The sequence below is a fragment of the Nicotiana attenuata genome, chromosome 12 (genome assembly GCF_001879085.1).
Source record: "Nicotiana attenuata strain UT chromosome 12, NIATTr2, whole genome shotgun sequence".
Lineage (NCBI taxonomy): Eukaryota > Viridiplantae > Streptophyta > Magnoliopsida > Solanales > Solanaceae > Nicotiana > Nicotiana attenuata.
Window position 1 is genome coordinate 27,859,045 of NC_032000.1, and position 15,566 is coordinate 27,874,610.

The 15,566-nt window shown below is 35.7% G+C and overlaps 2 protein-coding genes across 4 annotated transcripts in view; both read left to right on the forward strand.

Annotated features, from left to right (window-relative positions):
• LOC109235481 (paramyosin) overlaps positions 1-6,782 on the forward strand; it is a 9,833-nt gene extending 3,051 nt beyond the window's left edge. The window contains exon 5 of the mRNA XM_019401607.1: positions 6,199-6,782. Within this exon, the coding sequence (XP_019257152.1) occupies positions 6,199-6,552 (354 nt within the window). The 3' untranslated portion in view covers positions 6,553-6,782. The remainder of the gene's footprint in view (positions 1-6,198) is intronic.
• LOC109235482 (serine/threonine-protein kinase AFC2-like) lies at positions 9,080-13,524 on the forward strand. 3 transcript variants are annotated; one of them, XM_019401608.1, is made up of 12 exons: positions 9,080-9,318; positions 10,321-10,507; positions 11,157-11,183; positions 11,268-11,421; positions 11,515-11,563; positions 11,659-11,773; positions 11,980-12,071; positions 12,199-12,355; positions 12,446-12,510; positions 12,619-12,716; positions 12,792-12,894; positions 12,977-13,524. In XM_019401608.1, exons 1-12 carry the CDS (start codon positions 9,220-9,222, stop codon positions 13,124-13,126), a joined length of 1,296 nt encoding a protein of 431 aa, XP_019257153.1. In that variant the 5' UTR covers positions 9,080-9,219; the 3' UTR covers positions 13,127-13,524. The 3 variants fall into 3 exon arrangements, with proteins under 3 accessions (XP_019257153.1, XP_019257155.1, XP_019257154.1); XM_019401609.1 differs by lacking the exon at positions 10,321-10,507 and having other exon boundaries at positions 9,230-9,318; positions 12,977-13,397; XM_019401610.1 differs by lacking the exons at positions 10,321-10,507; positions 11,515-11,563; positions 11,659-11,773 and having other exon boundaries at positions 9,222-9,318; positions 12,977-13,397.

The window sequence follows — 15,566 nt, forward strand, 5'->3', positions numbered from 1 at the left end:
TTTTCGTTTTTTTTTGGGGGGGGGGGGGGGGGGGGGGTGCCAGTGTGAAGAGGTGGTTATTGGCTTGTGTTTCTCAATTTTTAGTAGCTGAATCTCCCTTTTGTGAGTTTGTCAGGCATGTTGATGCTTAATTGTTACTTGGGGCATGTGGAGGAACAAAATTCTATGTCAAATCTGTATTATCCTGCCATTTTGGTAAAGATGACAATGTAATGTTGTAAAGTGGATATTTTGGCTTTGGGATTTGAGAGTGTGCCTCTTAGCCTAGAGTACAGTGATACTGCTGTTCTAACAGCTTATAGGCTATAGCTAAACATTTAATGCTAGAGGTAATTTTAGAAAGCTTTGAGTCGAAAAAGTTCTCAAATTGCGTTGCGATCTATCTCAATTTTGAATGAGATTTAAAGATAAGAAAACCAAAACAAGATATTCAATTTCAAAGTTCTGTTTCAAAAAAAAAAAAAAAAATCAAAAATCAACTCCAAAGTCTTGAGTAATTTTTTGTTGCTAGCAGGAGGAAGTACATTGTGATATAAAAAGGAAAGAGAGGTGAAATTTCATATTATCAAGAAAGTTGGCCAAAGCATGTAAAAGCACACAAGAACCTACTATGTGTAGTGATCTATCTCAATTTTGAATGAGATTTAAGATAAGAATGCCAAAACGAGATATTCAATTTGAAAGTTCTGTTTCAAAAAAAAAAAAAAATCAACTCCAGAGTCTTGAGTAATTTTTGTTGCTAGCAGGAGGAAGTACATTGTGATATAAAAAGGAAAGAGAGGTGAAATTTTATATTATCAAGAAAGTTGGCCAAAGCATGTAAAAGCACACAAGAACCTACCATGTGTAGTGATCTATCTCAATTTTGAATGAGATTTAAGATAAGAATGCCAAAACGAGATATCCAATTTGAAAGTTCTGTTTCAAAAAAAAAAAATCAACTCCAGAGTCTTGAGTAATTTTTGTTGCTAGCAGGAGGAAGTACATTGTGATATAAAAAGGAAAGAGAATCAGCAATGCTTTTAGGAATCAGCAATTTATTCAATGAATATGTATTGCCGAAAGGATATAGAAGATTCACACAAACAGGCCCTACTAGTTGGGTTTTGAGGTCAAGTTGATTGATTGATTGATTTGGATTCTGGTGTGATATGTCTGCTGGCTCTCTTTAGAGATCCCTCTCTTTACTCGATGGATAGCGCTTATTCTCTTTCAATCAACAAAATGAGTTTCCTTAGATAATTGAGAACCCTTTGCTGTTAGGTTTCTTTTTATTCTCCTGGTCAAGAGTTTGTTCCTTTAGAAAGGCAAGCGATAAGAACAATACATCTGGGAAAAAGAAGGCCATACCCAATGAGTTCTCTCTTCTGACAAAAGATAGTGATTTTTCCTGTTATATATTGTTACTTGTCAAAGAAGGAAGAAATAATAGATCTGGAAAAAACCCAGAAGATATGGAAGTCCACTACAGAAATAGAAGAGCGTTGTCATCACCTGTCCCAAAAAATTAACTGAAATAAAGTAGAAGAGCATTGCCTTTTGCTAGAGCAACATGCTTCAGCAAACAAGTATGTGAGTGCTGTTTTATTGTTTTATGATATACTCTCCTCTCTGGCTCTCTATAGTTGAATATGAAGGACTAAAAGTAGTTTAAAATATGAATATTTTTCACGATCCAAAGTTCCACCAAGGTTGTTATGACACCTAACCCAAACGGTTAGGCGAACCAACAAGCATAACCAACAAATCCGGATACCAACAACAACAACGACCCAGTAAAATCCCACAAGTGGAGTCTGGGGAGGGCAGTGTGTACGCAGACCTTACCCTTACCCCGATTGAATAAAGAGGTTGTTTCCGATAGACCCTCGGCAACAAATCCGGATACCATAGAGACATAAACAAGTCTAAACATGGATAAGATCATAAGTCTAAATCTGATAATACATAAGTGCGGAATACTCCAAATACAACCCCCAAGGACTAGTAATACAAGTCATGAGCGACTAAAGATGGAGAAATACAACATTCTCAAAATATAATTGTCTAAAATAAAGGACAAAAATAGATATGAAGGCGGTGACTCCAAAAGCTGCGGATCCAAGCAAGACAGTTCACCATGAAGTCCCCAAGTGCTAGCTTGATGCTATCTTCTAGGTCCCGCTAGTACCAGGAACGGAGTTTGCACAAAAATGTGCAAAAGTGTAGCATGAGCGCAATAATCCACATGTATTCATTAAGTATCAAGTCTAACCTCAACGAAATAGTTGTGAGGCTTTGGTAAAAGATACTCTCTTTCCATAACATGTGCAGTTCACAATAACAGAGAAACAAACAAGGAACATCAAATATAAATAATAAGGTGTACAGTCAAAGTCGCATATAATAAGCATGCTTTCTCAGATAATATGGTCAAAAGCATATGCCAATGCATCAAATCCACATACAAAGGATGCATCAATAAGAGCCTAATATAATGTAACAGCCCAGCCCGCTAGTGATATTATCTGCTCTGGGCCTAGGCCCTCACGGGTTTAAAACGCGTCACTAGGGTTCAAGGCTTGTTAACTTATATACCCAGCGTCCCTCTTGTGTTTTGCCGATGTGGGATTCTGTCTAAAGTCTGAGGTGTTACATACACCCCCTCTTATGGACTCAGCGTCCTTGCTGAGGTTTGCCCCACCGCATGGGATTTGCCTAGACTCAACACTGAGGTTTACCCCGCTTAACCGGGATTTGCCTAACTCAGTTGAACTCTGACCCACCATCGGCATGGCTGACACAAGAGTGGCTCTGATACCATCTGTAACAGCCCAGTCCACTAGTGATATTGTCCACTTTGGGCCTAGGCCCTCACGGGTTTAAAACACGTCACTAGGGTTTAAGGCTTGTTAACTTAGATACCCAGCATCCCTCTTGTGTTTTGCCGATGTGGGATTCTGTCTAAAGTCTGAGGTGTTACATATAAGGGGTGTACGATAAAGGCTCAACCTTTATATCAAACCGACACTTCACGAGTGTCCAACAACTTGCTAACAAGCCTATGCATGTGTAAAATGCACCAAAAAGCGCATATAGATGATATGCATGAACACAACATGTAAAAATGCATGGATCGGCATAGTTGATTCATTTAAACAAAATAAAGCTTCCACATTTATGCTCAAACTCATCAACAGGTATCATAATCAAAATAAAATGTGTCGGTCCCTAAACTTGCGTGCACATCGTTGGCGTGATTTTGGTGTTTAGTGACTCTAGAGGGATGGATCCATATCCACACACTTCAAGAATGTAAATCTATATGCCATATAGGAGCATGATATGACATGTTCTAATCGATATCTCAAAAGGAACGTGAATCGACAGTCCACACGCCTTAATTGATACCTCAAAATAGGATTGTGAATCCGTACGCCCTAACTGATACCTCAAAACATGAGCGTGAATTCACATGCCCTATCAACTCAATGGCTCACAACAGTCTCAAATAAGTAATGAGAGCAAGTATATAAGCTATAACAAAGTGCATATATGAAAGAGTGTATGACTATACAGTTCTACGATGTAAAACCCGTACATGAAATCCCTAATATTTAATTAGCATACGAAGGATGCATATAAAATTATTCTAGCATGAATAAGATGCTTAAATGGTCGTACAACAACTAGTTATGACATACAATATCCTATCATGTTAAACTACTATGGGATGATGCACATGTAGTCATGACTCAAAGAATAATAATGATCAATGTATGACTAACTAGTAACTCTTGTAGTCCAATATACATGAACCTATCTCTAGCATGAATAAAATGCTCAGGTAGTCATACAAACAAGTAAAGCATGTCACAAGTAGAACATGATCAAAACAAGGCTTAAAGAAGCCTAAAATCTACCCCAAACATAGTGCAACATCCTTATCAGCATATACGCTCGTCACCTCTTATGTATGTCACCCCCAACACATAGCATGTAGCACATAAGTCCATTCTTTGGAAAAATTTCCCCAAGTCAAGGTTAGCTAGGATACTTACCTTCTCCGAAATAAGCTTCAACCTTCAGAAGCGCCTTCCCTTTCTCTGTGGCCTCCAAACGTCCAAAATCTAGTCAAATAATACTTAACGAGGTCAAATAAGGCTATAGGAATCAATCACATATGAAAAAGACTCCATCTTTATCAGAATGTCAAAAGTCAAAAAAAAAATCTACCCGAGCCCACGTGGTCAAAACCCAAGATCAAAACCAAACGGTGACCTATAGCCTTCGGAGTCCAAATATATAGTTTATTTTCAAATTTAAGTCCAAATCGGTGTTCAAAACCTCAAAGTTTACTTTTCAAAATTTTAGTTCAAAATCCCTTTTTCCCTCTTTGAAATCCTTGATTCTAAGGCAAAATCAAAAATAGATTCGTGTAATAGTCATAGATTCAAGTTATAATTACTTACCCTAATGAGGTAGATGAAAATTCCCTCAAAATCACCTCAATCCGAGCTCCTTAGCTTCCAAAATGGTGAAATGAATTCTAAGTATGAAATGAGGTTATTTACAAGTGCGGGAAAGTGGCTGTAAGTACAGAAAATGACTGAAATGGGTGCTGCTGCAATTTTATTGCTGGTTTTTGCCTTAAAAACCTTCCCTGAACACCCCGAAACTCACCCGAGTGTCGGGGACCCTTTCAAATCATCCCAACAAGTCCAAATATTCTATATGAACTTATCCAAAGGCTCAAAACACAAAGTGGAACGCTATAAATCAAATCGACAACTCAAATCAACTTAAGAATCTTAAACTTGTGCCGAAATGCACCCGAGCCCCTCGGGCCCTAATCCTAACATACGTACAAGTCCAAAATCATTTGAATCTATTGGAACCTTCAACCCATGAATCTAAGCTCGTTTATTTAAAATGTTGACTTTGGTCAAGTCTAAGCATTTTAGACTTCCACTTCAAGTTCAAGTCTCCCAAAATGCTTCCGAACCCTTCGGGACCGTGCTACCAGTACCTGCAATTCATAAATCACCAAATGCAAGTCATAAATCACCAAATGAACCTACGAGAAGTCTCAAATAAGGGAACGCGGTCCTAGAACTCAAAATGACCAGTTGGGTTATAATATCATCGCAACTATGGCTACAAAGAGTGGAAGAGAAATAGAGTGAGTAGAGTGCTCAATACGAAGACTAGGGTGTCCTATGTATTAAGATAGTAGTAGCAATTCATGATGTGATGTATGAAAGCTTGAAGGGGTATGAACTTTGGCATGCCGTTTCAGAAGAACTGCAACTTGGGTGTTTGATACTATTCACTAGGTTGCAATTAACTATGCCTTGCTACATACATACATTAAGCTAAGATGCAAGGTCAGAGTTTGATGTCCAGAAGTTATTGCCTTTATTCCAGCTCTAGCTCTCAAATGGAATACCAAATTTTTGGGTCGTTATTGTGAAAAATCAGAATCTACAATCTAGTAAAGCTCAAGAAAGCACTTTTATACTGGATAAGTTACTTGGATGTCTGATTCTACTAGAAAAATAATGCATACCGAGCATTGCATAGACAATGTCACGTTTACTTACTGAATTAGCAAGATAACTTAAACAATATCAACGACCAAGCATCACTGACCATAGACAGAAGAGAAATCTCTCTCTATGTCAATATGTAATGCAGGTTTTATGTGAATCTTTGAACCTCAAATGTCAAAGCGAATTTTATAGCCATTATCGGAGAGAAAATCAGATTCTAATAAAGCTCAGAACAGCACTTGATATTGGAGTCATGCACTTAGATGTTCGTCTACTAGAAAAACAGTGCAGCCGTGGAAGTGCATAGACAATATCACATTTTATTTCTTAATCAACAGGATAACTCTTACCGAAATGAATGGACAATTGGGTTTTGCACCATTGACCATTTGTCCCCTATGCAAATAGGAATACATCTCAGTTTATGAGGTTTAGAGATATTGACAACTCTAGAATAATCTATCAACCAAATAATTTAACATTAATGGGGTTCTGATTTCATACTTTAGAATTTACTAGTAGAATACAAAAGCGAGCAGTATGCCTATGGTTTTTTTTTTCTTCCAATTCTCCAGCAATTTCTTGTAAATAAACTGCTGCATGTTCTGCCATTCCGGTTACTGCCTCATCGACTATTTCTATGAAATTTTTTCGATGGTTCTTGCAGTTGTCGGCTGTACGCCAGGAGCTTGAGGCAGCGAAGGAGGCCGTACTAGAGTCTGAGAAGAAGCTCAAATTCAAAGAAGAAACAGCTGATGCAGCCATGGCTGCAAGAGATGCAGCTGAGAAATCATTGAGACTGGCTGATTTAAGAGCATCGAGGCTGAGGGATAAAGTGGAAGAGCTCACTCGTCAGCTTGAAGAGCTAGATGGCAGGGAAACATCCAGAATTGCTCTAAACAGGCCAAGATACATATGCTGGCCATGGCAATGGCTTGGCTTAGATTTGGTAGGTACGAGACGTGTAGAGACACAACAAGAGAGTGCCAATGAAATGGAACTTTCTGAACCCCTTCTTTGACAGCCTCCTCTTCTCTTACTTTTGACAATAGTATTCTTCTTTGAACTTCCAGTATTTTATTCTTTTCTCTTGTTCTCTTCTTGTAATTCATTTTTATTATTTCCTCTGCGTTTTTTTTTTCTTCAAATTTCCACGTGCTGTATATTTATTGTGATACTTGTAAGAAAAATAAGCAGATAAATGATATAGGAGATTAATTGTTCAAAGTAAAACGAGCCTTTTGGATTGTACACAAGTTGCACTGGCTCTGTTCAGAGGAAGCCTGTCTTAGACGTGTCTTTTCGTAGTTCATGGGCATCAAGGATTGGTATTTTTTTTTCTTGGCTCAATAGCTTTGTTTATTAATCTTTTGATAGAAAGGGAGTAGAAGTTCTCAAATAAAAGTAAAGGTAGGTCCATTAATATTAGAGGAAATTGAAATGGTATTAGAGAAATGATTTATGGTGGGAAGTGCTTAGAAGAACGAAGAATTGGATTGTTCATTTCTTAAAGTTGAAGGTAAAACCATTTGTTGCATTTAGGGGTGCACAGAGGAAACCGACAAATCGCACCAACCCGATAATCCGAGTCAAACCGAGAAAAAAAATCCGACTATGGTTTGGTTTGATTTGGTTTGGTGTTGGAAAGAAAAACCCGACCATAATTGGTTTGGGTTGGTTTTAACTAAAGAAAGTCAAACCGAAACCAAACCAACCCGACGTTACATATATAGAAATTTTAGTTATATTTAATATATAAATATACTTATTGTGATGTAATTTATAAATATTTCTTAAACTTTTCATAATTTTATCTTTTAAGGTATTATTTCAAGGTTGGACTTAGAACTTTTGGATGTTCCAATAAGTTTTATAGCCATTAATATTATTAACTTAAATAATGCTAACAAAAGTCCAAACCAAAATCAAATCAATATTAATGATAACAAAAGACATTCAATTCAATACTGCAAACGGCAATGTATTGAATATCTATTTTTTGTTTTACAATAATTTAGATAAAAATGCATAACATATTTTTATTTTTTCTTTAGCGTTTAGTCATGTAATTAATACTCCCTTATAAGTCTACTTATTTTAGCATGACTTACTACTTTGAGATTATATTTATTTTAACTATGGCATTTTAATTAGCAATATTTATATTACATAATTTTATTGTCCTTATTGTTGAATATTTTAGGATAATGCCATGACACATCTCATATTTTGTATCATTTTCTTGGAAAATACCGTATATAGTTGTATCTTACTAGGATTAAAGAAATATTTTGAGCACAAGTTATTTGTTTTGTGCTACAAAGATTTTACCGGAAAAAAACCAACAAAACCCGAATAACCCGAAAACCCGAGAGTGAAAAACCCGAGTTTTATTGGTTTGGTTTGGTCTTTAGATTTAATAACCAGACACAATTGGTTTGGTTTGGTAATTGCAAAATCCGAACCAACCCGAGCTATGTATACCCCTAGTTGCATTAGAGTTATAGTGTAGTTCTTAATTTGCTAGAGTTTGCTCGCAGGTATTGTAGGATCTTTCATCAATAATAATTTCCATTTACAAAAATAAAGGATGTTACAAATTTTTGTTGAACTCAATTCATGTTTTGACACGAAAATTTGAGGTTAATGTTCAGTCAAGTAGAATACTCATTGCCGATTTAAGTCCGGATAAAAAATAAAAAATAAAAAAGTCGTGGTAGACAATTTCATGGTGAATCCTTACATTACTAGTATTGTCGGGACATGTTCATCTAGGCACGCATTACATCATTGGATTAGTTTAGATAGAGCTATTCGTCTTTAGATTCAGATATGATAATCTTGCTGAAAATAAATGGGGCATACGACTCTTTATACCAAAATCAATAAACGATTTGACTCGCTTAATTTTTTTATATTCATAAATGGAGCACATCAATACTATTAGGAGGGTTCTCCAAGTAATGGGTACCTCGTAGAACCTCAACTCATTTGCTAGAGTCTATTTGTATGAATAATGGGATTTCAACTTTCAATCAAATGGTTAAAAATTCCAATAATAAGGATAATAATTGATCCTTAGAATATTGAGATATAAAAAGGAAAACACATCAGATTTGTCTCAGAACTTTGTAATATTGCTTAACTATGTCATCAGTTAAAAGTTCATAATAAAAAAACTTGTATCGTTACATAAACATTACATATATCATTATTTTCGGACACGATATCAACTAAAGTAATATTTTTAATGAACTATAAGATCAGATATTCTCAAATTCGTTATGTGGAAGCTCTTTAATGCCATGTTATAATTATAGGATTTTCTTTTTCCAATCCTTAGATTGAGGTTTGGAAAAATGCCGGGTATTCTCTAGAAGAATAGAATATTCGGAAAGGAAACCATAGAAGAAAACAATTTAGTTATAGGTAAAATAGAAGAAAAATAAAAAGAAAAAACCACATAACTCAACCACGGTTAGTTTCCCTAACCCCGACTCTATAAAGTCGGTTGAGACGGTCCTGATTAAACTTCAATTACTAATCCAACGGTGAAGCATCAATCAAATAATGTGAATCGTACGCCGCATCGAGCTCCACACCATTAGCTTTCGCTGCTCCTTAGCTCACAAACAATTTGGGGATTAGGGTTTTTTCTCTCTTTACAAATTACGCATCGATTTGATATATGGAAATGGAATACGTAACAGAGTATTCACATCCATACATGGATCGTCGTCCTAAGAAGCGTCCGAGATTAGATTGGGATCCTTCCCATACTCCCAAGGTACTCCTTTTATTCTTTTTCCGTTGTTATTTTTTGTATTAATTTTACTCATTTTTTTCTTATTTACTGAGAAGTTGTTCGAAAATGAAATATATTTAGCTCAATTATTAGTAAATCTGATTACAATTGATGTTAAGTATCAACGAAAGTTTTGGTGTTATGATTTTTTATTTGTTCGAGAAATGAAAATTTTGTAGCGGAATTTCGAGGGTTTTGATTACAATTGAAGTTAAGGTTCAATGAAAGTTTTGGTGTTACTTTTCTTGGGAGAAGTTTCACAAATGACCCAAAAAGTGTTAGTTGGATGTTGAGTATTTTGATTAATTCTGGTTCTATGAAAGTTCTCGTGAACCATATGAGGTTTTAAGTTATTGGTGATAAAAGATAGGATTTTGGAGGATAATTTGATGCTTGAGTTATTGATTAGAACTGCAGATTTCAGTTTGAGATATATATTGGACATCTTCCAATAAAATTTTGTTTGTTTAATTTGGATCTGATGTTTGACTCCATGAATTCGGGGACTTCACTTTGAGGAAAAATAAGGAAATTAAAAAAAAAATCCGGCTGAAATCTGTAATTTTATAAGAACATAATTTCTTAAGGTTCTTTTGAGTGTCATTGGCATCTGAATTTTGCATGGTTAAACATTGAATTGAATCATGATGAAAAGGTAAAAACAATCTCGTTGGAATAAGAAGATTTATGAGCGATTTAAATTGAAAGGTGTAGTAGCATTTGATCAGTCATCAATCTTATGATGTTGGTCTGAGAATATTTGTTGCGTGACAAATGCTTGTTGTTTCTCTGATGTCAATAGTTTTGTACCAATTCAATGGTCTTGTCTAGCTTAGTGAGTTCGTTGTTGAGTTGGGGATTGCGTGAAAAATCATCTTGGTTGTTACTCTTGCAAATATTTCAAAATTCAGTTTAGTTTTGAATATAGGGTAGGTTTTATGTTATATCTTTTTCAGAAGAATATGAATGAATGGTTGTCTGTAGGCTCAGTCAGGAATATATTATGGGCAAGAGGTTGGCAATTCATCGAGCTATGTGCATTCAAGGTTACTACCCGATCATGATAGTTTATATGTAAAAGGACTGGCTCAAAAAGGCTCTCCCCCACGGCGAGATGATGACAAAGATGGACATTACATGTTTGAGCTTGGAGAGAATTTAACTACTCGCTGTAATTACAAATTTTTTTCATCACCATGTTATATATGTGTTAGGTTCTGCTTGATCAAAATATGTGTTAGGTTCTTTTTGGTTGGCTCTTATATTCCAGTTGTTTATGGAATTATGTGTCTGGTCGTGCTGAAGTCCATCTTTTTGTCCATAAGCAATTAGCTGATCGTTGTTTTGTAATTAGCAAGTAGAAACCAAAAAATGCTCTGATCATTTAGCATCTTGTATATGGGAGTATCCATTTTTTGTTGCAAGATATACCTCTACTTGTCGGATAAAGTAAGTGAATAAGATACTAATAGTGAAGGAACACATTTTCTTCTCAACGGTCTATTTTTCTTCTCTGGCATAATAAGTGACTATTATTTAAGTGTAAGAAATGAGGTTGCACATTGTTTTGTAGATGTAGTTTTGCTTGCATGAAATTCGGGAATTGACCTTCCTTCCCATTCTAGTGAGGACCAAACTAAGGATTAAGATATCTCCTATACCTGACAGAATCTTGAAGCTTTTCCAATTTCAAAAACTTATTTCTCATCATGTCTATATTAGACAACATAACCTGAAGTCCTTTAGTTTAATTGCATTTTGCAAGTATACGCTTATCTCCTCCATAATATTCTCAGTCATTTTCATTCCTGTAATTGCAGATAAAATTCTCAAAAAGATTGGTGAAGGTCAGTCTAAATTTCTTTTCTTAATTCACGATTTAATCGCTCTTGTTTGGCCGTGGATCTTTCTTCAATTTTATAGTTCACCAGGTACCTTTGGGCAAGTTCTAGAATGCTGGGACAGAGAGCAGAAGGGATTTGTTGCCATCAAAATTATCCGAAGTATCAAGAAGTATCGTGAAGCGGCAATGGTAGAAGTTGACATGCTTCAGTTGTTAGGGAGATATGATAGGGGTGGAAGCCGGTATGTCTTGTCTATGTTGTATATAATGGCTCTTCTTCATATAAATAAATGCAAGTTTGCATGTGATGGTTAAAAGAAGTTCCTTCTTTGCAGTTGTGTCCAATTACGGAACTGGTTTGATTATCGTAACCATATTTGTTTAGTAAGTATATTGTTGATTTGCGGTAACCTGATTTCCCCGACTTTGAGAATTCTATGGGGACTTAAGGCTTGCAATGGATTTAATGGTCTTAACAGGTGTTTGAGAAGCTTGGGCCAAGCTTATTCGATTTTCTACGGAAAAACAGTTATCGCGCATTTCCAGTTGATCTAGTTCGTGAAATTGGGAGGCAATTGTTGGAATGTGTAGCATGTGTGTGGTCTATACTTCTTCAGTTCACTTTTCTATTATCAGATACTTGGCCAATTTTCGTTCTCTTGGTCTCAAGAATTTGCTTTTTGCATTGTTCTTTTATCTGGTTTGTTAGTAAAGTTGCAATCTTTATATTGCATTTGCCACCACTGCATTGGAGACACTTTGTTGTAAACTGTGAATGCTTATTGTGGCCTTTGTTTCAGTCATGCATGATATGCGTCTCATCCATACGGATCTTAAGCCTGAGAATATACTCTTTGTTTCTGGAGACTACATAAAAGTGCCTGACTACAAGGTATGTAGAGTTCTGCTTTTCAAGCTTTTAGGAGTGTGTTATACTCTTATAATAACTAGAATTAACTAGCCCTCTGGTGATCATGCCACATCATTTAAATCTCCGTTGTTCCTTTACTTGTCTTTAGGGTACACCATGGTCACACAGAGACAGATCATTTTCTAAAAGGTTACCAAAGTCAAGTGCTATCAAAGTAATTGATTTTGGTAGTACTGCTTACGAACGACCAGATCACAACTATATTGTGTCCACACGACATTACCGTGCACCTGAAGTTATTCTTGGTGTGTTAAGATTTTCTTCCCCTTTCAACGAAGTCTCAGTAATTTAGCATTGTCCTTTTACTTGATAACTGGGTTTTATGTTTGTTTCAGGCCTTGGATGGAGCTACCCGTGTGATTTATGGAGCGTGGGCTGCATCTTGATAGAACTATGCTCGGTAGTTGCTAGCATCTGATTTTCTCATTAATCTGTTTGTTCCGAGCCAGATGTTAATATGTTGATGGAAGACACACTGGGTATTCATTCATGTGTGGTGGTTTTGCAGGGTGAAGCTTTATTCCAGACACACGAGAATTTGGAGCACCTGGCGATGATGGAAAGAGTATTGGGTCCACTACCGTCACAAATGTTAAAAAGAGTGGAGTGAGTGCCATTTTAGTATGTTTCATGTCATCATATACTATCAGTAATTAACTTATCCCTTTTTCATTTGGATAGTCGGCATGCGGAGAAATATGTAAGGAGGGGTAGATTAGACTGGCCTGAAGGTGCCACTTCCAGAGAGAGCATAAAGTCCGTGATGAAGCTGCCTCGTCTTCAGGTGGATTAATAATTTGTATGCACTTTAATACTTGTTTTTCATATGCCAAAATCTTATGTGAATTGTCTGGGCTTTGGTGCAGAATTTGGTGATGCAGCATGTTGATCATTCAGCTGGAGATCTTATAGACCTGTTACAAGGTCTCCTTAGATTCGATCCATCTATCAGGATGACGGCTCATGATGCGCTACGGCATCCCTTTTTCACCAGGGACCAATATCGGAGGTTATAAGAGGACGAGCTCTTGTTTGTCATCACTCCTGCATCAGTTCGTACTTGCATTACAGTCCCAAGGTATTGAGTTATTTGACATTTCTATGAGAAGAGAAAGTTGGTGAAGTATTGTCCTGTCCTTTGAGAAGAACTTGCATGTATTACGCTTGAGAGAGTGCCCTCTTTTGAGACCTCTCATGAAATTCTTTTGTTGTGGTAGTTCCAAATTTTTGTTCAACCCTTTTGCCTTCTGCAATAAGGTAATCATATAGGTATCAAATACATGATCATGATGTATGTCTATTTTGGTCTGATAGTGCCATCGTCTTCCATTTGGATCAACTTGTCTTGCAACCTCTCCAAGATTCTGCTGCTGCTGAAAGCATATCGATTAGCCTGGCTGTGTTCTAGTTTGAATTTGCAGTCCGCACATGAGCTTTTTTACTTTAGTTTGGTCCCTTCCTCTTTTGCACAAGTTACAGTAATTAATCTGTCTACATATAAAAAAAGAAGCAAAACAATTTTATGATGCTAAGTGGCAAAACCATAAGATGACCAGTGTAAATTTTTACCACAGTTGGAGTTTTAAAATTATTTTAAAATAATAAAACAAAAAAAGAAAAAAATGCCTTTCAAATGGGAGTAGTTTCTTCCAAATATGGTAGCCTCTTATAAAAACTGCCAATTTGGAGTGCTAATATTTTTTTATGAAGAAATTCGAATTTAAAGATCAAAATATTATTTCGAGTTTAGAGATAAAAATATTTGAAGTTCATTTGCTTACAGCTATTAATGCAAAAATAGCAATTATTAAGAACATCGGTAGATTTTTAATAAAACGACTAAATTTATTCTATCCGTGTGTCGCGCGCGGTTATAAAAGACATCAATGAAATTAGAAATAATCTTTTTATATTTTCAATCTCAATAAAAAAGATAATGTTATAAAACAATAAATGAAGAAGAAGAGAATTGCAGAGAAAAGTAGAGGGAGAGAAGTCTTATTGATATGTGATGAATTACAATAGAATGGAACCCTCTATTTATAGGGAGAGGGTGACTTAGCCACCAAGCAATGAACCCTAGAATTTCTCTAAATATAGACATTCACCATAAATACAATTCTATTTATAACACTCCCCCTGAATGTCTATTCAACAGATAATGTGCCTCGTTAAAACCTTAACTAAGAGAAAACCCAATGGGAAAAAAAATCTAGAAAAGGAAAAAGAGTACACATATCTAATAATACGCCTTTTGGTTGCCTCGTTAAAAACCTTGCAAGGAAAACCCAGTGGGACAAAACCTTGAAAGGGAAAAAGAGTATAACGCGTATTAACTCCCCCTGATGAGAGCATCAATTCACATCCTTGAGCATTTGCATTCCAATCTTGTGCACCATCTTCAAAAGATCTTTGGTAGAGATTTGATGAACAAATCAGCCATATTAACTTGAATGAATATATTGCACCTTGAAATCATCATTCTTGATAGAGATATAATGTCTTCATAAATATCGTAGAATGGCTCTTCAATATCTCTATGGAGGTATTCTCGCTATCACATTATCATGCTTATAGTTATAGCAAGATACATATATGCACAAATTGTAATGAGGATGTGGTACTTCAAGATCAAGAATTGTATATGCTTCAAGCAATTTAAATCTTTCAAGGGTCTCATAAGTTAAGCCATATAAGTCATATAATAGACTTTAATTAGATGCATATCAAGGTTTCATGTCATGCTAGACAAATAAGATATCGAAAACTGATTGCACATATCATTGGCTTTATACTTTCAAGTATTTGAACTACATGTTCAAAACTACATGTCTTTCATATGAATTCAAATTATACTTGAATTGTGGCTCTTCCATTTGGCCAATATTTTGTGTCTATATTCGATAGACTTAAGATCCTCATCTATCTTAGCGCTACGATAGATGTCGTCGACAAATATTTTATATCGGTTCCAACCTCCTTATTTTTCATAAAGACATAACATAGATATCTCTTCATTCATATATTCAGGTACCTGAATCTCTCATGAGATTTTATGAAGTGTTATGTCATGTGATCTTCTAGATCGCTTGCCTCCTTTATTATGATCATTTTGATCATTTGCTCATCTTCTTTATCAAGAAGTTTATTTGAAATCGATTGTCTATACGCTTTAAGCTTACCATAGACTTTGTCCTTCTAGGACTTATATTAATAGGAGCATTTGCAATGAGAATATAGTTACTTTCTTTAGGTCAGCAAATGCGTCTGGCATGCTTTGCAATATATTGCAGATGAATTATCCTTTTATGAACTTCAAGTTCATATTATTTTATTCGAGGATCTAGATGTATAAATGATAATTCATTCCATGTAACTTTTTCTCAACTGTTGTATCTCGTCTCCCCCTCATGTTAGAAAAACTAACTTGTTTCCTCAACTTTGAGAACCCATCTT

Bases quoted from the DNA above. Each gene is read 5' to 3' on its own strand.
- LOC109235482 (XM_019401608.1), top strand. From the start codon at position 9,220: ATGGAAATGGAATACGTAACAGAGTATTCACATCCATACATGGATCGT. The intron at 9,319-10,320 runs GTACTCCTTTTA...GGTTGTCTGTAG, and splicing joins ATCCTTCCCATACTCCCAAG to GCTCAGTCAGGAATATATTA. The intron at 12,072-12,198 runs GTATGTAGAGTT...ACTTGTCTTTAG, and splicing joins TAAAAGTGCCTGACTACAAG to GGTACACCATGGTCACACAG.